This window comes from Amblyomma americanum, chromosome 1, assembly GCF_052857255.1.
Source record: "Amblyomma americanum isolate KBUSLIRL-KWMA chromosome 1, ASM5285725v1, whole genome shotgun sequence".
Taxonomy (NCBI): Eukaryota; Metazoa; Arthropoda; class Arachnida; order Ixodida; family Ixodidae; genus Amblyomma; species Amblyomma americanum.
The window spans coordinates 30,955,237-30,977,334 of NC_135497.1; the positions used below are offsets into that span (position 1 = coordinate 30,955,237).

The window sequence follows — 22,098 nt, forward strand, 5'->3', positions numbered from 1 at the left end:
CTATGGTTCGGAGAACATATAACCCCAAGTAACCAGACCGAAACAAGCGGACTATGTTTTCTCCTCACTTGCTGCCGCAGGGGTGATGCGCCCGTCTGCTCCGGTCAGGCCACGGAGCAAGAATGATAGTCTTCCTCCGTTGGTCAGGCGCATCACTCCGCGTATTACTTCGCCGACGAGAGAGCTGCAAACCGCCATGCGAATGGCTGAAAGGCAATCCGCGCGTGCTTTTAGTCATGGTAGCCATGTTGGTTGATTCCTTCTATTCTCTGCGATCAGTTAAAAAAAAAAAGGCGGGAACCGGGATGTTTCATTCGATTTAATAGGGAAATCGAAGCTTCTAAGAATGCTGGGAGCGTGTAAATCGTGTTCCTGCGATGGGCCGACGAGCTTAGAATTCAGTTCAGCGCGCCTTTATGGGCATGTGGGAAAACTTGCTGCTATGTTCTCGCTTACCGCTCTTGTCTGGCATTTGGTCTGTTGTCTACAGATTAAAGGCATGGTAGCTGTGGGCAGAGGTGTGGGTACCAAGCAATTGGTGCATGCGATGACACAGCAGTTTCTTTTTCTACAAAATTTTGCATATCAAGAGTGGAAAAGAAAATGCTGTGTCATCTCATGGTCCCATTATCTGGTGTCTCGACATCTGATAAGCGTAAATACGCCTATAACCTGTAGACAACAGGTAAAATGTCAAGCAAGAGGCAGAAGACAGTACAATAACAGTACACAGATTTGTTCTCCCAAGCGTGCAAGACACTTGTGTTTTCCCCAAACTGAGTTCGTATCGCTCGTAAGACTTGTGGCATGGGCTCTTCGTAAAATGCCTTTCAATCTGCCAGCTGCGTAACTGTAAGCGAATTGTGCAAGCGTGACATGTTCTTGCAGCGTTCACTGTGAGAATAAAGCTTTGGGAGGGCAAACTGTGTCAGTTAAATGCAGTCACTGTAGAACTTCAAGTAAAATTTACACTAAAGAAATAAAAAGAAACAGTGTGGTTGATTCTCAATGCGGGAAGGGCTCTCAGTGCAAAAGAAAACTAATAAATGGCTTCAATTAAAGAACCATTTTATTGCCTCAATAAAACATGCCTGCTGCTTAAGATTGAAAAAAGCGAAACGCTGAATCCAAACACATGACAAATGAGTTCAAGGTTCCAAAAAGTGTCTCTCGGAAGGAACAGTTGAACGGCATCTGCTACACATGATAGGCCCCAGGTCCATGTCTCCCATGAAGACCGCAACACAGATGTTGCTTGCAGTCACACTCCACAGACGGAGTGAAGAAAGGCCACTGGGCGTGCAGAAAAATTATTGTGAATTTTAAGCGCTCGAAATTTGGTCCCGGCTGCGTGCATTGCACAGGCACAAAATACACACGAGAGCCCGCAACTAATAACTGCTTATCATGTTCCATTCATGATTCTATGCATGCTGCTTTAAGCAGAGTGAAAGAATAAAATGACGGAAATCTTACTTCAGTTTTGAAATTTGGATTACAATAATCCAGTTTCCCTCGCTGTATAAACCACTTCTGTTTCTGAAAGGCTTAAAAAATTGTCTTCCCTTTCTTGAGTCATTGTAGAGAATTTGCTATTTTTCCTTCCGTTTTCCAGTTATTACTGTCTTCAAAGCTGGTCATGCATCGCCACCTTCAAAAATGTGATGTTAACAGTCCAGTGTTAGTATTTCTGATGGCATGCATACATACCTGTGTTCGTGCAGCAATTCGTTCGGGCACCTCCCTATTTACCCAATGTACATTTTGCCCGGAGATTAGTATACTGAACTCAACAAACAACTTTATTAACTTGAAAACTTTTGCTCATATGTCGTGCCGCAACCAGCGTATTTACTTGATTCTACGCGTACCCTTTTCTGGAAAAAACACTTAAAAATTGCATACGCGTTATAGTCGATCGACTGCAGCAATAAAACTACATCAGCATCATCCTACTTTCGTCTGCGTCACAAAAATGGCGGCTTGGTACTTCTTGCGCATCCATATTATCGATATCGCCTTGGATACTGAGAGTCCCCTCATGAGTCCCGTCAGCAAGGCGCCGACCTGCACTTGAGCCAAGAGAGAAACGTCGGTTAAGAAGTCGCGCCGACTTCGGGTTTAAAGAAAATTACAGAAGGCCCTTAGGGATGCTTGGTGATTTGAAGGCGAAAGTATTAATTTTTTGATAGTTTCTCTTCCTTTCTAATAGCACACTTTTCGTTATAATAAAGCGGGAAATGCAATGATTGGCCAAAACTGAATTCTGCCACGAAAATGAGAACACGCGTGTGCGCATTATGGGGTAGCTGCGTTGCAGGGACCGAACAAGACGGTCGTGACATCGGAGGTTGACGGAGATCATGCATGCTTGGTGTGGACTCCGGTTTATTTGAGATTGGGAGGCAGATACTTCGCTGGGTAGCGAGTTTTGGCCTGATTCCACAGTTTAATACTCGGAGGTAGTTTGTGTGCAAGACTACTGGATAGTCGGAGGCTGATGGGGCTTCGTGCAGATTCCGGCCTACTTAAAAGTTTGCGCTGGTAGTCTTCACTGGGCGCACTTGACGACCAAGTTGTAATATAATTTAAAATAAACGTGTACTTTCGAAGAAAAATTTGTCCTCTCAGCCCGTCGCAATGTGTCACCGATTCAGCGAACCACCGATCAACGACGAACAACAGCCTAACAACGAAGAAGAAAATATAATTGAGCATCTCAACTGAAGGCACGCAACTTGGAAGCACTGTCTCTGAATGGCCACTTGGACTGAACACTCTCATTGTTCTTTACTTGACACTGTATGCTGACAAGAAATTGGCGATGCGAAAAAGGCATCGGCGACATGCTGATGAGGGCGCTGAGGTGATTCGCTGAGTGCAATTGCTCGTTGCCTGGAAGCGAGCTTGTCCTCATAGAGAAGCGCACTGGCAGCACTAAGAGTATAGTCATACGACGCGATAGGTGCCAGCTCCGCGATTGGAACAATTCGCAGTCTACGTGGCCGCCATACGCACGCAATGTTTGTGTTGCAACGCGCTTTCGCTCGAGGCGGGCACGTCGCGACTTGTTTTGCGTGAACCGCGGGGCTAAAAGATAAAACAGCGATCTGCTCCATACAGGGGCAAGCCCGGTCCAAGACAGCTTCCCGGCAGCAGCGGAGGGCGTATCGCTTCTCACGGAGGCGTCCGTTGATGGCCGCAGAGGGCGCTCCTTTTGTGACGACGCCTTTATCAATGCAACTCGGGAAGCGTGCGCGGAAGGCGTGAAAATGTCGTCGTAAGAAGTGAGCGTCGAATTTCTTTGTTGCTTGGGAGGAGAACTGCGATCCAAGTTTCACTCGGCGAGTGTTGTTTGCGCGCGGCGCCCGAAGCGTGCAAGAAGGACTGCGGCGTCTTAAAGGTCAGCGCGAAGATATGTGAGAAACGTGGCAGAAGGCGCGCCCCAACGAACTCGCCGGGAATTCCCACTGAAGGGCGTGCTTCCGCCGGACGCAGCCGTTGGCCCGTCGACGACCCGAGCTGTCAGCAGCCCAGCGCCAAAGGGCCATGCGGAGGGCCGCAAACGCTGCCCAGCCGCCATGGTCGTCGTGCGCGCTTTGACGGTGCTGCTTTTGCCGCACTCATTTCAGAGAGACGTAAAACGCACGATGAACAGTGACGTATGTTACATCCCAGTTTATGCGCGGAATGTCCTCTCTGTCCGGAGCAAGTCACTTTTCGGCATGATCCGGTGGCCCTTCCACCACCGGTGCACTGGCTTCCGAGCGCCACGCAGGACTCCGTGCCACCGAAGTTGTTGATGCCTTGGTGGCTGCCATATGCGGCGTGCCACCAGGTGCAGCGCATATTAACCGAGTCGCTTGTTTTTCTGCTTATGCCAACATCTTAGCCATAAAGTTCCTCCCATGTCTCTGCTGCAATGAAATGTCAGGTTGCAGAGGAAGGAAATACGCGTGGAAGAGCGATTTCCGTTTGGAGGCTTATTGGGGTAATTAGGAGGAGTAGTCGATTGGGAGGAGTCGATTGGTGGCAAAGCGTCGTAATAATAATAATCATCATCGCCAACCCAGCTGTACGTCCACTGCGTCAGCAGCGGCCACCTAGGCCCACATGACACTGTATAGCCCTTCGCTACGCTTGCCTTCTCTTGCAATCCACACTGTGCGTTTCCATCGATAATCATGCCTTCGCATTACATGCCCATTTCTTAATCTCGACTCATTAATTCGCGTTCGCTATCCTGCTGACTCTTATGCTGTCTCACTTATTGTTAACATGAGGTCGCGCCGCGAGTCAATGAAAAGCGCATCGGTGGTGTCACGCGCTGGCGATAACGAACTCTCGATTTTGCAAGATCGTTGCTTAAACCGACGTCTAAGTCTGGGCGCACGGTGTACAACCTCTGTCGGTGCAAACGACTCGCTTCACTGCAGTCAGTTGAGTGCGCGCCAGACGTCCGCTCGGATATATCCTCGAAACCACTACACTGGCTGGCACTTGAGGCGTATACCGGGAATGTGCGGCGCCGAAGCGGGAACGCCTCTTCGCATACGTGGCACCGCGGTACTCCGCTCGCGTAGGTGGCCATGTCCTCGCGGATGAGAGTTGAAACGGGGTCCGGCGTACGCACTTGGGCACACGTCAGCGCAGCTGCTGGAGCACATTCTCACGCACAGGTGGGAGCAGTGAGGGGAATGCGCTCCAGACTTGCACGCTTCTTCTCCCTTGGAGAGGCTTTCACTTTTTCACCTGTGTGCGAGATCCCCGGCCGAACTCGATCGGGATGCCGCGTTTCAAATCTTGGTGCAATAAACATTCATAACAATGACCGAAGGTGGTTACATGTTAAGAGCGAATTATCCAGTCTTGGGGAGAGCTTATTTGCGACGCAGCACTAAGCTTCGCGGACGTCCTGCTCCGGAGCCGCTCCGTCAGCTGGTCCGAGGCTACCTTGGGGGAGGAGAGGGATGCGGAGAGCGGGGGGATTGAATGGCAAAGGGGAAGGAGAATGTTCCACATTAGCGTAGGATTCGGAGCAATTGTGGCACTCTGGGGAGGGATGGAGACAGTAGAGGAAAGAACGGGCAGGGGTGAGGGGCCGATTTGTCTGGAACAGAGAGCTAGCTGTACGAAGAGATTCTCTAATGTTGTCATAGTGGAAATTTATTTTGAAATCTTCGAAAATGTCGCCATAGAATCCCTTCGGCACTCGCATTTTCTGCCGGGTGTAGTAGGTCGGCCTTGCGGCGTCCACAGCTGTCAGAGCGGTTGTCTCCTCGTTGGTCCCTTAAGGTCTAAACTCGGGAGACAGTCCCTGGATTCTCCGAATGTAATGATGCACCGGATTCCCCACCAGCGCAGGGCTGACATTTCTTCAGCTCCGTTACGCTAAGTGAAGTATGTGCAAGGAGCAGTAATGTTATTTCGTTGTAGAGGAGCCCTGATATCTTTTCTTTGCGGCATTTTTAACAGCGCTGAAGAACCCCTAAACTGCGCGCCAAGAGGAAGGCAGTACAAAAGCCGCTGGCAACGCAGTCAGTGCGCGCGAGATTAATCCGGTCACGTGACAGTGAATAATATATATCTCGTAAGTTTCGCCGACGAAGCATCTGCTTCGACCAATGTTGAGTGGCCTGCGAACATCTAGGGGGGCTTGCGATGCACACGGAACACGTAGATATTGCTCCTTCTTGGCGTGGTCTAGGGTACGGCGACGCCACAGCGGCGCCGAAATCATCACATTTGAGGTTTCAATTTGCTCCGCGAAGGCGCGTTTCACGTCGATGGTTTTGGCACGCGGAAGCGATTTTCGGCAGCGCATCACAAGTGGCGCGTCTACTGCGACCGGACAGGCGTCCAGCTCACACTTCGTTTCCTTGTTCGCGTGAAGCGTTTAAAACAGCAAAATAATATGAAAGAAAACTCTTCTTCCGAACTCTTTGCCCTCCTCCGTGAGCAAAATGATAGGTGTACCGCTCCCTTTACTTCCTTCTCTCCTGAAGCAGGGCCCCCTCACACAGGCCTGCATCACATGAACACAGGCTGCACAGCATCCTCCTCGGTCAGCAGTGGGACACGGGGATATTCCATGCCCACAGATTAGGTGGTGATCTCTTGGTCGCGGAGTGGTGACGGCCTTCAGTTCTTTATGACAAATATACACTGCGGCTACTGCGGCTACTACAACTCCGTAAGCACGGAAAACCTCCATTGTGCAGCTTCCCCCCCCCCCCCCCACACACACACACATAAAGGAAGGGGTGGGGGGTGGGGGGTGGCAATCAATTCGATTGGTGCGGAGGAAATACGATAGCATGCTTCTTTCACCCGCCAATGTGTCTATAGTCCTGATTCTGTTCCATTTCTGAGTTCATTGTGCTTCACTGCCCAATCTATGTCAATTCTGTTTCTATTCCAATTCCGGCAATGCAACTTCACAAAGCGTTAAACTAAATGGCCACCGTGCTGACACAGGAAACAAGGTCTAAAAAGTAGTGTCGGAACATTTTAATCAACGTGGCAACAACTTCGATGAACTATTCGTTCTTCAATCAGGCTTCAAGTCTGCAAGGGACAGGGAATACTGAGAGGCATTTCTAATCCACAAATTTGAAAGCTACAACCAGCAGGGATCAACATCTCCAAAGGCAACTTAGGCTGTGTCTGGTACTTTCCGGCACTGATGTTATTCTTTAAAAGAGGCCTTGCATGTATTCAGAACAAAAATAGCACAAAAAATTATTGCACCGGTCTTTTCATGGATTTAACGTCCCAAAGCGACTCAGGCTATGAGGGACGTCGCAGTGAAGGGCTTTGGACCTTTCGACCTCCTGGGACTCTTTAACTTGCACTGACATCGCACAGTACACAAGCCTCCAGAATTTCGCCTCTATTGAAATTCAACCGCCATGGCCGGATCGAGCCCGCGAGTTTCGGGTCAACAGCCGAGCGCCACAACCACTGAGCCACCGCGGCGGCTCACACCAGTCATTTCATTACTCCATACCGACTCTTTAGCGTTTCTTTCACCCTACCTCCCTGCCTACCCGTCCCCTTCTCCTCCTTTTTTATTTTTCCTCTTTGCCTACTTTCACCTTATGCTCTGCACCACCTGCTACCATATCTCAGGAACCGTTTGCTTTCTCGCTTCCCCCCCCCCCTCTTTTATTTCGCTCCTTCTCTGTACCCCTCTCTTTTTTGTCTTTGCTTCCCGGTATTTCGTTGGGCCATATTTTTCAACTGTGTTCCAGTTTTTCCAGGTCATCATGCATGCATGCATGCTGCATCCATGTATGCATCCATGCAAGTAGCCGTCGCGGTGACTGAGTGGTTATGGCGCTCGGCTGCCGGCCCGAAAGACGCGGGTTCGATCCCGGCCGCGGCGGTCGAATTTCGATGGAGGCGAAATTCTAGAGGCCCGTGTACTGTGCGATGTCAGTGCACGTTAAAGAGGTCGAAATTTCCGGATCCCTTCACTAGGACGTCTCTCACAGCCTGAGTCGCTTTGGGACGTTAAACCCCATAAGCCAAACCACACACACACACACACACACACACACACGCACACGCACACGCACACGCACACGCACACGCACACACACACACACACACGCACACGCACACGCACGCACGCACGCACACACACACACACACACACACACACACACACACACACACACACACACACACACACACACACACACACACACACACACACACACACACACACACACACACACACACACACACATACATACATACATCACGGCCGGTTGATAAGCAACGAGGCCATCCATCCATCCATTCAAGAAGAGGTCCGTATGCGAGAAGAGGTAGGCGGACACAAATCTCCAACCTCAAGCCTGCTGAAAATCTGCAGTGCCAAACCACCGAAGAGCGTGCCGAGTAATGTGCGAGTCATGAGGCGAAAGGGTTGGAGAACAATCATAGTACCTTCGGATCGCTCATTTCAACCGCCCTTGCAACTTCCGCTAGAGTAATGGCTGCGTTTTGCGATTGTAGGAAAGAAATTCGGTTTTCGCTACATTCTTAGATTGCTTTTGCAGCACCGCCGATACAATGATAATATGGAGAGCTATGTATGATAGCAGTGACATCGTTTATAAAAGCAGCACAAAAAAAGAATAGGGCCCTGGGGCACGCCACTGGTTGCTCTGTGCCCGAAGGATGTCTGCAAATTAACTTCACTATAACAGTATCGGTGCTGGAGGTAGATTCGTATAAGAGCAACAATGGAGACGTCAACATCATACAAAGGGAGCTTCACAAGCAAAAACGGATAATTAACTATATCGAAGGCCTTACTCATAGACAGCATCAAGCAGATTCCTACTGAGTAGACTGCAGGGGCAGCTTGCGTCATGAAAACATGAAGACTTGCTTGTAGTAGGGTGACCACGAATAAATCCGTATTACAATAATAATAGTAATAATTCTTATTATTTATTAACAAATTTATACCACTACGGTACAAAAAATCAGGTTCGCCTGAGCCATCAGAGGGCCTTGTGTATTACGATAGCTGTTAATAATAATAATAATAATAATAATAATAATAATAATAATAATAATAATAATAATAATAATAATAATAATAATAATAATAATAATAATAATAATAATAATAATAATACCCCGCCGCGGTGGCCCAGTGGTTATGGCGCTCGGCTGCTGACCCGAAAGACGCCGGTTCGATCCCGGCCGCGGCAGTCGCATTTCGAGTGAGGCGAAATTCTAGAGGCCCGTGTACTGGGATGTCAGTGCATGTTAAGAACCCCAGGTGGTCGAAATTTCCGGAGCCCTTCACTACGGCGTCTCTCATAGCTTGAGTCGCTTTGGGACGCTAAACCCCCATAAACTAATAATAATAATAAGAAAAAGAAGAAGAAGAAGTAGAAGAAGAGGGGTATCACGTGCCAAAACATGCAGCGCCTGAAGCTATGAGGGCCGCTGAATGCTAGTTAGTTAGTTATATTGATTTTAATGGCGCAAAAGCAACTGAGGCTATGATTCGCCAAACACACGGTTAGAGTTTTTGTTAAAGGTTACGCTTTTTATATCTAAAGTTTGTTTAAAACATTGGCTTCTCTGAGAAATTTAAAAATGCTTGAAAAATCAACCAGTGCTTGATCTCCTAAAGGTAACATGGGGTGTAGTGGGATGTATTCATTGTACAATGTTGTGAAATATTTTTTCCTCAGTTTTTCCAGTTTTTTGCATACAATTAAAATGTGGTTTACCGTGAGTTCATCGCCACACATTTCGCAGAGAGGTTTGTCTTTTTTTGTCAGTAAGAAGTTGTAAGGTGTGTGTGTCCAATGCGTAGTCGACACAAAATAACTTCTATGAAACGCTCCTGATGTGTACATGATCTCCATTCTCCCAAAACAGGTTTTATAGAATGTAATTTGTTGTTTGTTCGTCCCATGCAATCTGCCACTTATTCCTGAGTTTACTGTGCAGTAATTTAGAAAAATCCCTCTGTGGTATGTTAACTTGTTTTATATGGCCAATTCTAGCTTGTGCTGCGCAAGCATCTGCTCTCTTATTACCTAAAATTCCAACATGACTAGAGACCCAGCAGAATATAATGTTATGTTTTTGCTTTGTAATTTTAACTATGTTATGTATGATTTTTCCTATTATGGGTTCAGCAGCGTTTGTAGAATGCAGCGCTTTTAGCATACTCAGTGAATCGGTGTAAATGATGCTATTTTTTATGTTTTGTTTTACTATTTGTTCTACAGCTACAAAGATGGCATAACACTCTGCAGTAAATACCGATGCATACTGTGGCAATCGTATCATTTTTGCATTTGTTCCTTGAATTACTGCACTTCCGACATGACTTTCTGTTTTTGAGCCATCAGTGTAAGGGCCGCTGAATGAGTCATTCGAGTTTAGTATACGTGTGGCGTAATATAGCGCTCCCTTCGCGCGTGAAGTTTGGAGAGCATTAGGGCCTTTTCGCGGCTCATGGTTCTTTTTAGCTTGCTGCGATCAACGCAGCTGTGGCTTAGTGGCTTGAACATCCGTCTGGCATGCGGGAGGTGCGAGGTTCCAACCCCAGTGCCGCCGGGTACAGAATGGGTACAAGCTTTCCCCTGGTCTGGTGCTGGGCTTATTTTGGGTGAAATGCTTGAGGAATTGTTCTTCGACCCCATCTTGCCTAAATAAAAAGCGCCACAATGTACTTTTACCGCACAAAGCGGATTTCGATCCCTCGCGGATAGACTTTCCATCTAGGGAGGGTGAGGTGACAAAAGGCCCTTTTCCAAGCATTTCACCCTATAAGAGCTGAGCACCGGGCCGGGGGAAATCTTGTACCCATTAGAAAACCGGTGTTTACCCGACGGCCCTGGGGATCGAACCAAGGACCTCCCGAATGCGAGGCGGAAAGAGAGAGAGAGAAACCCTTTATTGAAATGCAGAGATTTTAGCCGGCATGAAAAATCATCTGACATGTCATCACTATCACTAGTATCTGCTTCGAGGTGGTGTAAAGGTGCTTGCCAATGGACAAGAGCATGTTATGAGCCCTTTCGACACGTTCACTGTTTGACTTGCAGGTTCCATTCCAAACATAAGAAGTAGAGGCATGTAGTAAAAAGACAGCGATGCTGGCATGGTTGGTACATACTGACGGAGACGACGTAACAGCGCTTAAGATGAATATTAGATGTTTCTGCGCAAGACAGTGCATGCGCAGAGGGAGTTCGCTGTCTTGAAATCGGCGACAAGCGCCTTGACTATCACTTCTGGTGAGGTCTTGGCTTCGAGAGTGTGTGCAAAGGGTGATGGCCTCGGCGATGGACGGCGTTTCGGCAGCCATGAAGAGCTTCCTTCGTGCAAAACGAGAGAGCGTGTATGGCAAGAGCCATCCGTTCGGTCCTGTTGACGGCGGTAGCTTTGAACAGCTTAGCATTTCTCCATGTTTGCCTTCGGCTCTTAACATGGTTCTCTTTTCTGGAGCAGCGGGCACATTTTGTAGGTGCGAGGCTGGTGGTATATAGAGGTAGCTTGGGAGATTAGTGCTCTTGATGCAATATTTGACGACACTGTCATCATTTATTGTACCCTTAAAAGCCCCACCTGGGGTATTACATAAGAGGGGGCGGGGAGTGATACTCAACAAAAACACTCAATTGAAAAGTTACAGAAATGAAGAAGGCGCTGTCATGAAAAGGAAGAGGCAGCAACATTTTAATGCAAAAGCAATACTAGTCGCGCGCGTGTGTGCGTGCGTGCGTGCGTGCGTGTGCGTGTGTGTATGCGTGTGCGTGTGCGTGCGTGTGTGTGTGTGTGTGTGTGTGTGTGTGTGTGTGTGTGTGTGTGTGTGTGTGTGTGTGTGTGTGTGTGTGTGTGTGTGTGTGTGTGTGTGTGTGTTGTGTGTGTGTGTGTGTGTGTGTGTGTGTGTGTGTGTGTGTGCGTGCGTGCGTGCGTGCGTGCGTGCGCGCGCGCGCGAGCTCTCACACGGTTCTATTCCCCGCACCTCAGGAAGAGTTTTTATTTTTCTTTGATACCTCGGTGACGTCATTTGGGATTCTTGGGATCACTGCTGCTGATGAACGCCGACGACACCGGGTTTCAGCTGCCCAAGGACGGAGCTTTGGGAAACGCCCGAGGTTACTTCATGAGTGTCGAAGTGATACCCTAATTCCGACGACTGTGAACAGTTAATCCAGGATAAACTGAATGGATCAATACAGAGGCATGAGACGCCGGTCGTAGGTGAAGGAGGCGATAAAATGCTTTGGTGAAGTCTAGGAATATGACGGCGGTTTGGAATTATGATTCTAGGCTGAAGAGAAGAGAAGGACTGTAGTGAATGCAAAGAGTTGGGTCTCGCATGAAAGGCAAGGGCGGAAGCCATACTGATTCTTAAAGAAACATGGGTTATTATCAAGGCGGCGTCTTTGGAGTAAATTATGTGTTCCATGGTCTTACACGCGGTGCATGTTCTTGAAATGAGGCGTTAATTTGGTAGATCTGAGCGGTTTCCGGATTTGAACGGGGCTTATTCTGCTTAGTCTCCAGTCATCCGGGATCTAACTGTCAGCTGGGAACTGAGTATTGAGTACAGTTTGTGAAAACAAGGCTGGAAATAATTTTAGCAAACTTAAGTACCTTTGCAAGAATCTTGTCAGGGCGGGGACTACTTGACAGCTTAGGTTGTCGATGAGTTTTACGATGCCTTCAGCAGTAATACGAATAGGGAGCATGTGGATCTAAAGAAGGTAAGCCGAGTGTTCTTAGGGCATGTTCACGAGTGAAAATAGACTATAAGTGCGAATGCATGACAACGGAACGCTGATCAGTCGACACAGGACAGCTGTCATGATTAAAGAGGGAAATGTTATAGCATTTGCTACCCGTATAGGAATAGGTACATTCCAGGGTTTTGGGGAAGCTGATATGTAGGATGCTCAGTAAGTCCCGGTGGTGAAGCTTTTTCTTGGAGCGTCTTAAATGGTTTGTGTGCTCCCTCTGGCAGGAAAAATATTGGCGATGTCTTGGCTGCACGAAGAAGTCTTTTTTCTTCCTGAATAGTTTTCTCGCAACGTTAGAATACCTGTTTCGCCACGAATAGAGGAACGTACTTGTTAACAAGCGATAAGAGTGCGTTTGTTTAACAGCCAGTTTTCGTCGACCGATTTGTGATTCAGGAAAGGAATGAAAAGATATTTCTAATTCTTCGCTGACACCGGAAATATCTGCTGTGTTGTAGTCGCGTATGAATTTAATGGATGGTTGTCGAAGACGGGCGGGGATGGATAAGTTGAATAACAGCATTTTGTGATCGCTCGGGCCATTGCCACACGACATTGACTGTATCAACTCTGCATGGGTGGAAAAAACCAGGCCAAGTGTGTTATTATTACGAGATGGCATGCTGCATGCTGACAGTCTACGCAAAGTTAAACATGAGAACAAGGTAAATAAATTATTTGGACGGCCGGGACGATGCAGATAAGCTTATCCAATCAATATCGGGTAAGTTGAAAACGCCACAAAGTATACAATCTGCGCGAGGAAAGCGAGAGTTCAATTCCAGAAGGCCCGAGTGCATGTCATTAGTAAAAGAGATATCACAATTCGGTGAACAATAACAGGCAATCAGTATGCTTGTGCTTCCAGGAGACAAAAAGTTGACACAGAGAATTTCATGGTTCCAGTCAATATCAAGAGTGAAGGGGGGCGTACCCAATTTTCAATACGAGTTTCTACGGCTTCCTTCATGGGGACGAAACCAAGAATGTTTGCAGGCACGGTGGGCATATACTGATATGCGTGACAGTAAGGGATTATAAACTGTGAGGAGCGAACACTGGGACGCCAATATTAAGGCGCGAGGACTTATAAAGCACATTTGTGCAATTTGCAAGGTTGTGTGATGGTTAGGCAGCAAAGAGAAATAGGCATTGCTCTGTAGAGGACTGCCAGTCGCGGGGGCATTTCAACTACGCAGACGTACGAACAGCTTTGTTAGTCTAACGCCTGTTTGAGCCAGTTGGCTCATACTTGAAGCATAAGGGTAAGGGAAAAAATAGACTGTCCTGTTTTGAGTGTTCCTTTGTCCGCGTTCTTTTTCGTGTTGGCTCTTATGTTTCGCTTTCAAAGTTTGCGCCTGAAGCATTTGGCCTTAACGCCGGTAGCGCTGATGCTGTACCTGAGTAACGCCGGTAGCGCTGTAACTGCTGTAACGCCGGTAGCGCTGATGTAGCGCTGATGCAGTACCTGAGTCAAGGACATGTCTTATAAAAGCGGAAACATTTTTGCAGCTGTTGCACATTATGCGTCACGCATTTCCCGTACACGAAGAGAAATTCGGCGACCTGTGCGCATCTCTGTCAAGGCGCTCGAATGAGACGAGCGGAGGAGTGTGAAATGACAAGCAGGGCATTGCTGTGCTGAATGCACAACATTCGAAATGATAAAGCGGAGAACGAAAATAAGTGGCAACGTACGCCGGGTATGCAAAACAAAAATAACGTTCAAGTGCAACGGCTGCAGCAGTTTTAATTGACGTACGTGAGTTTTTTTTTTTAAGTAACTGGGCGCGGCTTATCCCACGTCAGGGCGTTCCATTCAGCCGGCGCGCGAGTGCACCAGGACAAGTTGCACTCTATATTATAGCAGTGTTCAACGCATGCAATGGTTGAAATATATTTTGGTGAAGCAAGCAAGAACGGCAGAAGCCTAGGAGTTTATGCAATTACGCTTACGCGTGATGGAGCTGAAGCTGAACGTCGTTCTTTAATACCAGATAAACGTGAACGGAGCGAATTTGACGCGAGATTGGTGGTTTTGTTAAAGTGTCATGTTCTACATTAGGCTGCCGGGGTCCGCACTTCGTATAAATTCTTTTTTCACTTCATTATTTTACTACCATATCCTAATCGACTGTGCTTTTGATACCGCAGCTGACGACCGACTTCGCTTGCTAATTATTGTTCCCGAAGTCATGGACTGCAGCTACCAATGATAAAGCGACAAAAGAAGGAATGGGACAAACAATCATTACAAAACAAAGTCCCTTACAAAACAAAGTACCTCTGGCAGTGCTGAAGCGTGTTTAATTTTAAGATGGATATCGATGATGAGATCAGATCTGACGGAGCGTGCTACGCTTTGAAGACTGAGCGAGTGATTGGCTGAAGCGAATGGAAACTCACCGTGATGGTGCCATGATAGATTACCATAAGTGAATGTCGAGGTATTTAGCTAAACAAGAGTGCAGTTATGCAAACCCGAAAAAGTGAGAAAGAAATCGAACGTTTGCATGGTCGAAGAGCAAAGTTTGCTGTGCAAGGGAGTATAATGCCTACACCAACAAGCAGCCGCAAAGACCACAGACTACCAAATAGCACCAAATCAGGATGGTGAAATGCAGCGAGGGCGTCGTGAATGGTGCTTTCTCGTTGGAAACAACACGACAGGCTCCGCGAACATAGAAATGGCATAATGTAATTTAGTGGCAGTAATTTGACTATGAACTACATAAAACCTAACAGAACACGTTGTGGGGCTAGTTGGTGAAGCATTGTTTCTCGAAGTTCTTTATAGCGCTACAAAAAAAAAAACAAGGACACAGGAAGAAGCATACAGCACGGGCGTCCGTCCTGTGTACTTCTTCCTGTGTCCTTTTTTTTGTAGCGCTATAAAGAACTTCGAGAAACTGAACTACATAAAGTGTGACTGTGAACCGCTTTTTTTAATTCTTTAACAAATGTTTGATCGTGCGCAGGAGTGAACATCAGCTAACCCGTTAAATCTCGGGAGGTGCACAGATTGCCTCACTGAAGGAGGATTGTGTTAGCTACCCGTGTGTCTCCGTGTCGCAGAAAGAGCTGGCGTTAATATTATATCAATCGATGATCCCCGTCATGTGCCGCATGCAGTCGGTGCTCCGCCTCTATCAAGATCGCTATGGTGTTTCTTGGAAAATCGCTTGGAGGTTTTTTTGTGTGTTGTATTCCTTTTGTCTTCTGTCCTTTGCGCAGCACGGATGTCGAAGCAAAACCTTTCCAAGATGAAGCACCGACTGACCGCAGTCATTGATGTCCATTTCCACACAGAGCCAGAATAATGTACAATGATATCATTCCACTCTCGTAGCGTTTTGATTCTTTTCATCGTTGCCAAGCGAAGCCACGCACCGCGGTCATCAGGAGCCTTCATTCAGCACGCAGACTGATGAGATATTCAAATGCAAAGCATCTTCGCATTATGCAGAGGTTCTTCTCCTTCGCTTCTGCTGATGGTGATGATGATTTTGATGGTGCAAGCGCAGCTTAGCCAAGCGCAGCTTAGCCCTAGCGTCGCCGTGGCTAACATGTGCTTCCATTCCATCCCGCACTGGCTGACGGAAAAACAAAGCGCGGATAGAATACTGTCGAATGGCGTTAAAGCCTGCAGAATTTGAGGGAACCGCATTTTACCCCAGCGACGAAATTCCTCAGGGTGCACCCTTCTCCCGAGTTGCCCTTTTCACAGCATCAGTGGACATGTCGTCGTGCTTTGTATTTCCCGGCGCTTTCTTCGCCGCCCTCCAAAGGCACGTAGCGCTGTCAAAGCCGGCGTCAAGTAATCAGAGGCCAAGCAGGGCCTAGATGTCGTCATCCACCAGGTCTGAGAATTCATACGTGTCTCGATTGCTGCTTTTGGCTTTTGTTAGATTTTGTTTCCCACTTATACGCGTTCCTTTCTCGAATAAAGCTTCAGTTGCGAGTTAGCGCTTGTCCTTGTGTTTTTCTTCGCCTGTATGTATTTTAAGCGATTTTTCAACCATCCATTATCGCCAGCTAATTGGCCGACTTTCTGCCCTTCTAACTGTTGGAGAAGCGTGACTGAATCCGGCCAAGAGCGGTTTTCGGCAATCATTCCCGTCACCCGAACGGGCGGCAGGAACTGCAATGCGGACCGGTTTCTTTCAGTGCTTTCCACCCATCCCCAGCTCAGCGTAGGGTGATAAAAAAAAAAATGAAAGTTTGTCAATGTATGCGCGTGTCATGAATAACAGGTTCTAGACGGGAAAGGCCTTGGCTCAAGCGTGCTTACCAGACCGAGCGATTGCGACGCAAGAACATGTGGCATGGGTGCGTCGGCATGCGACGCACTGGTATGGCCCGTCACTACGCAGAACCGCGACAAAGTGAGGCGAGAGCTTGCTGATTCCCGTGTTTGCCGTTGACCTGATGGAGTCGTTCACAAAAGCTATATAAAGTTAGTATTTACTCGTTACCTGTCCACACTGACATGATAACTGCCAAAGCCTCTCGACTTCTGTATTTTTTTTCCAAAGAAATTTTTGAAAGTGCTCCCCAGGTACTGGAGGAAACCCTGTATTGTCAGGCCAGTGTTGGAATATGCTTGCGTAGCATGGGACCCTTTCACCGGCACTCTCATAGACAAATTGGAAAGGGTACAGAAACGCGCCGCAATTTTTGTGGCAGGGAACTATAACTTCCGTATAGAAAGCTCAGAAATTCGCGACATTATTGAATGGAAGGCTTTCTGTATCCGAAGAAAAATCTGCAGGCTGAAGTTCTTACATAGTATTTATAATGAATCCACCTGTATTAATAAAAGCGCTTATTTAAAACAGCCACATTACATATCGGAGAGAATATACAACACAAAAAAGATTCCGAATTATCAATGCCGTATTAATCTATTGAAGTATTCATTTTTCCCCAGCACAATTCATTACTGGAATAGTCTTCCGGATGATATGGTTTGCGCACCCAATTTTCAAACAGTTATTGAAATGATAACCTGGTGTACCTGATGTTATGTTATCGTTGATGCTAAGTGGCTGTGAATTCATTTCTTCTTGTTTTCTTATGCTGTGTTACCTTACTGACATGTTCTTAATATCTTCTTTGCGTGTGCTATCATATGTCGTTAATGCCCCTACAATAACGCCTCATGGGCGCTGTGGGTACTTAAATAATAAATAAATAAATAAAACTCTGAGCTAAAGAATCTGGTGTGAAATTAAAAATGGATATATTTCCAGACTGTTGTTCGCTAATTGAAGAATGAAGGAAATGCCAGTTTAGTTTCCATGTACACGGAATCAAAGTCAAGCACTGTTAATTTGATTCAGTTCAACATTTGGGGGTCACACTACAGGCACCTGAATTGGGATCTCTGTACTAGTTCAATATATATCATAGAGGCCAAGAAAAACTTCTCACGGGAAGTGTACGAAAAATGGAGAGGTGTTCGATGTAGTAAGGGGCACACATTTATCCAGGCCAAGTAATCACCGCTGATCTGGACCATGAGATAGAAATTACCTAAAGAATAAGACTAGGTCGGACGGAGTATTTGGCAGGCGCTGTCAGGTTATGGACCGCAACTTGCCGATACTCCTCGACTAAATGTATTCGACAGTTGTATCCGGTTAGCGTCGTACGGTCAGCCGCCAGAGCCTTCCCGTTCTTTTTGTGCCTGTATCCAGTTACTACCGGTGAGCTCTCAGCTCGAATAAACCGTGTTCACAAGCTCAACACGTCCGTCCGTTTAAAGCGCGTACGCCAGTCAAACCTATGTAAAGCAGTTGGATAAGTGGCTGCACAGTGGAGGCCAGCACAAAATCCTGAAGTTGAAGTGAGAAATGCCAACTCGAATTAAGCTTGGCGAATGCAGAGAGCAGATAACCTAGCGAGGAGACTCCAAGTGTCGAAAGCCCACATATTTTTTGGAAGAGAGTTTTTATGAAGAAAAAAAGCGAAATCGCGTCCACCTGCATGATGACGAGAACTTATACTGGATATTAACGACAGTCAAGCTCAACAAACCGCTGTAATTAAGACACACATTAGAATCGCGCCGCTATTCAATTGAGTTCATGCACTTCGTTACCATAGCTGCGCCCTGTAACGTTCACGAATCTTCCAAACACTCTGGGACAGACACGCATGATAAAGAGTAAGCAGACCTCAAGGTCGCTCTGATGCCGATAAGTATGGCATTCCCCGTTCGAACAAATTACCTGATAATGCCTGTCTCGATGCATCCGTTAATAACATGTCGGAGATTGTTTTACTATCATATCTGCGCCTGGCTCTGCGTCTTTGCCTGAATTATATCAGCCGAGCCTTCGCTCTTTTCTGTACTCGATCCCTCTGAACAAGACGTGTGAAAATTAAAAGCGCTGATCCACTTGGTTACATGCAGCCTGCGCATGAAAAATTACACGGGCTGCAGTTTTCACCGACAGAGGTCGACGCATAAGTGTCTGATTTAAATGAAGTACGCTGAATCGACGTGCCCCAGTGCAATCATCCAATATTTAGCGCACAATTTCGGATCTAGCGATATTTTGTCTTATTCGGAAGCTATTTCCGTTGTCTTCATCATCGAGAAATGAGCATTCAGAAAGCCACGCTGGCGACGCCCTTTCGTGATTAACGCTAGCCTGATCGACAATAGTCAGGCCTCATACAGCACGATTAATTACGCTTCTTTGCAGAGCTAGCCCTTTAAGATCGCGGGTCCCAACATTTGCAGCACTTTTTGCTTGCCCTTCCTGAAGCACCTACACTCGATGCAGGTACTTTGTTCTTCAAATGCTGCCACAAAACGGTAGATACACCTAAATCAACAACCTGTTGCGCATAGCGACGAAAATGCAGCTTACGTTATGCCTGACAAACGATCACGCTTCTGTAAAGTCGCACTGCTCTCCCCATAGCTTTAGCACGCAGACAGGCAGGCGTTTAGACCATGGCGCCTTAATACTGTGCAGCTCCTGATCAAACAGCAGCCGTGAGCTTCTGCCGGCAGTGGTAAGCCGACAGATCTGGACTACTGCGTCCTATAACGGCCAGTATTCTACAAACACAAAGTGAACGGGGGAGGGGCGAGCGCCTTCCCCTCCCTTGTTCACTTTGTGAGCGTCAAGAAACCATCTGCCGACCCTGTCTCTACCAAGTATTCAACATGGTTTTTTTAAACAAAAATAGGTTCACCAGGGTTCTTGCCTATTTAATTGAGTGTTGGGTGCGAACGCCTCTCAGAGCGCTTGGCTTCCCTCATTTACGGCGTGTTTTTAGCCATAGTTGTTGGGGTGAAACATGGGGAGAATGCAGCACTGTGTTATAAATGCGGCTATTTCCGGTTTATAGCGGACATTTCACGCCTGTACCGGGTTCTCTCGTGTATTAAGGATGCGTTTCTGGGTTACGCCAGAAAGCGGAAATCAGCGAACGGTTGCTCTTCGAGGGTCATTTGCTTCCCAACTCGACAACTTCGCATAGTTCAGATATCGCACTTCATCGTCGCGAAGGTGACTCCGCTGTCGTTGAAGCACCTCACACATTTTTCTACATCTAACGCTCCGTAGATCGCTCATAACGTAACACTTTGTAACCGGCAGCTTGCTACCCATCAATGCCAGCACCCCTTAACGGGCGACCACGCGTGTCAGTGGCCGTATTCTATAAGCAGCTCATTTTCCGCTGCCCATTTCGCGTCCATTCGGTCCTGTGTCAGTGGTCACTCAGATGTACCCGCGGCTTTCAAACGTCTGCGTGAAGCGACCCGGCCATTGGGTGGTTGGCGACCGGATCTCACCACAGGCTGCATATCGCTGCCAATGGTCACGTCCGGTCGCCTGCTGTAGACAGAGCGTTGCGATGCTCCTCGCCATTGGCTGCACATTGCATCCAGTTTCAGCCAATGGTGAGATCCGGTCGCCGGCCACCCAACAGCCGGGTCGCTTGCCACAGACGCTTGAAAGCCGCGGGTACAGCGTGCCTCGTTAATATGCACACTTTGGTTCCCCAGCAAAAGTGTCCATAAAGCGAGTCATCTGTAGTAATGAATCATGAAAAATATACATATTCTGAATAAAAGCACTTTATGATTACTGACCGCTTCTCTGCGTAAATGCGGGCAGAGAAGTGGACCTCGCGCAGTCATGGAAGCTCCAGGTTTATTAATCTGGTCGTCATTATCAGAACGTTCGATGCGCCTAGCGATCTATGAGAGGCGTGACGGTGCCTCTTGGTGTGATGAAGTATCTTCTACTGCCACTGTTCACACCTCAAAAACTCTCTACTCACTCGGCTGACAGCTGCTGAATATATTTTTCAATGTAGCGCACAGAGAGAATTCTTTTCGTCAGCCATTTATGCAACGAGGGAAATGGTAAGGCGCGTTGACCGGGAACATTGCTACTATAAAAGAACGAGACCACAAACACACAAAAAAGCCATTGCTGCTGCATCTGCACTTTCGCACTGCCTTTCCCTGGTGCTCTGCACTCAAGATGCATGGGGCGGAACACGTGGTACAGGCATTTGGGAACGGGACAAAAATATACGGTCACCAATCGGCTCCATGCATTTTCACGCTGTCTACTGTCCACACAGCGAGGTTTCATATTAACGAGGCGTAAATAGATTGAAATTTTAGGTCCCCAGAAAAATTTCCAGAATTCGAGTCGTCCATATTAACGGGGGTCGTATTAACGGAGCACAACTGTATATCTGAGTGACCATTGAGAGAGGACCGAATGGAATTCAAAGGAAAATAGACAGCTTATCGAATACGGCGGCAGGTTTCCTTTGGTATGCGCCGCGCTTTCCTCTGTTCTCGCGGAGTGCGTCATTCATATAGGCACTTGCTCGTCCGACACTAAACCAGGCGGAGCAATCTACTGACTGCCCTCTTGTTCCCCTGCGCAGGCACCCAGATCTGAAGATGAAATGGAGCGTGCAGTCTGCTGAGACATTGACTCTGCTGCAGGCATACGTGGTGAGTGATGGGCCACCTTCCACGAGCTTTTCTCAAAGATGGGATCATGTCTTCCAACTCTAAATGCCAATCATGCAATGATGCTTCCACTGTATTTTGTTAACTTTTAAATTTTAGAGCTGTTCTTTCAATAAGCTAAGCCTTTATATCCACACAAGAGCGTCTGGTTCGTGGAAGCGATAAGAATAAGAACAAAATTCAGTCTTTTTGCTTTTGCATATTCTCAGCCTTTTATTAAACGCTACTGAGCGTCAAATTTACTTCACATTATGTCCCAGCAGTGCGCGCGCCTTGATCGCTGCCGCCATGACGTGCTTGGAAGACAAAACGAAGCACTTTCCGTTGGACCACTTAGTCAGTCGACCGCTTCTCAAAGTATCTTTCCACACGCGTCCTTGATGTTACGTTGAAACGACCAAAGAGATGGCACAGAAGACGCTGTGGCGACCTTTTCAACGCGCCGTCAAAAGGAGCCTGTGGTAAAAAAAAATTAACAGTCAATTTGCGTAGTTAGGCCAAATTGTGTATTAGGTGTGCCCGCAGTACGGTTCCGGTGTTCGGATCGTTTGCTACTTTACATTCATAGATCCCCTCATACCATTGCCGGATCAGTGCCTTGCGATGGCAGGTGCTGCCATCGGTGGAGTTTGTGGCACGCAGGGTGCAGTGTGTGTGTGTGTGTGTGTGTGTGTGTGTGTGTGTGTGTGTGTGTGTGTGTGTGTGTGTGTGTGTGTGTGTGTGTGTGTGTGTGTGTGTGTGTGTGTGTGTGTGTGTGTGTGTGTGTGTGTGTGTGTGTGTGTGTGT

General features: G+C 47.3%; 1 protein-coding gene across 1 annotated transcript in view; it reads left to right on the forward strand.

Annotated features, from left to right (window-relative positions):
• LOC144125606 (uncharacterized) overlaps positions 1 to 22,098 on the forward strand; it is a 110,660-nt gene that overhangs the window by 20,219 nt on the left and 68,343 nt on the right. Inside the window, exon 3 of the mRNA XM_077659172.1 lies at positions 21,225 to 21,294. Within this exon, the coding sequence (XP_077515298.1) occupies positions 21,225 to 21,294 (70 nt within the window). The remainder of the gene's footprint in view (positions 1 to 21,224; positions 21,295 to 22,098) is intronic.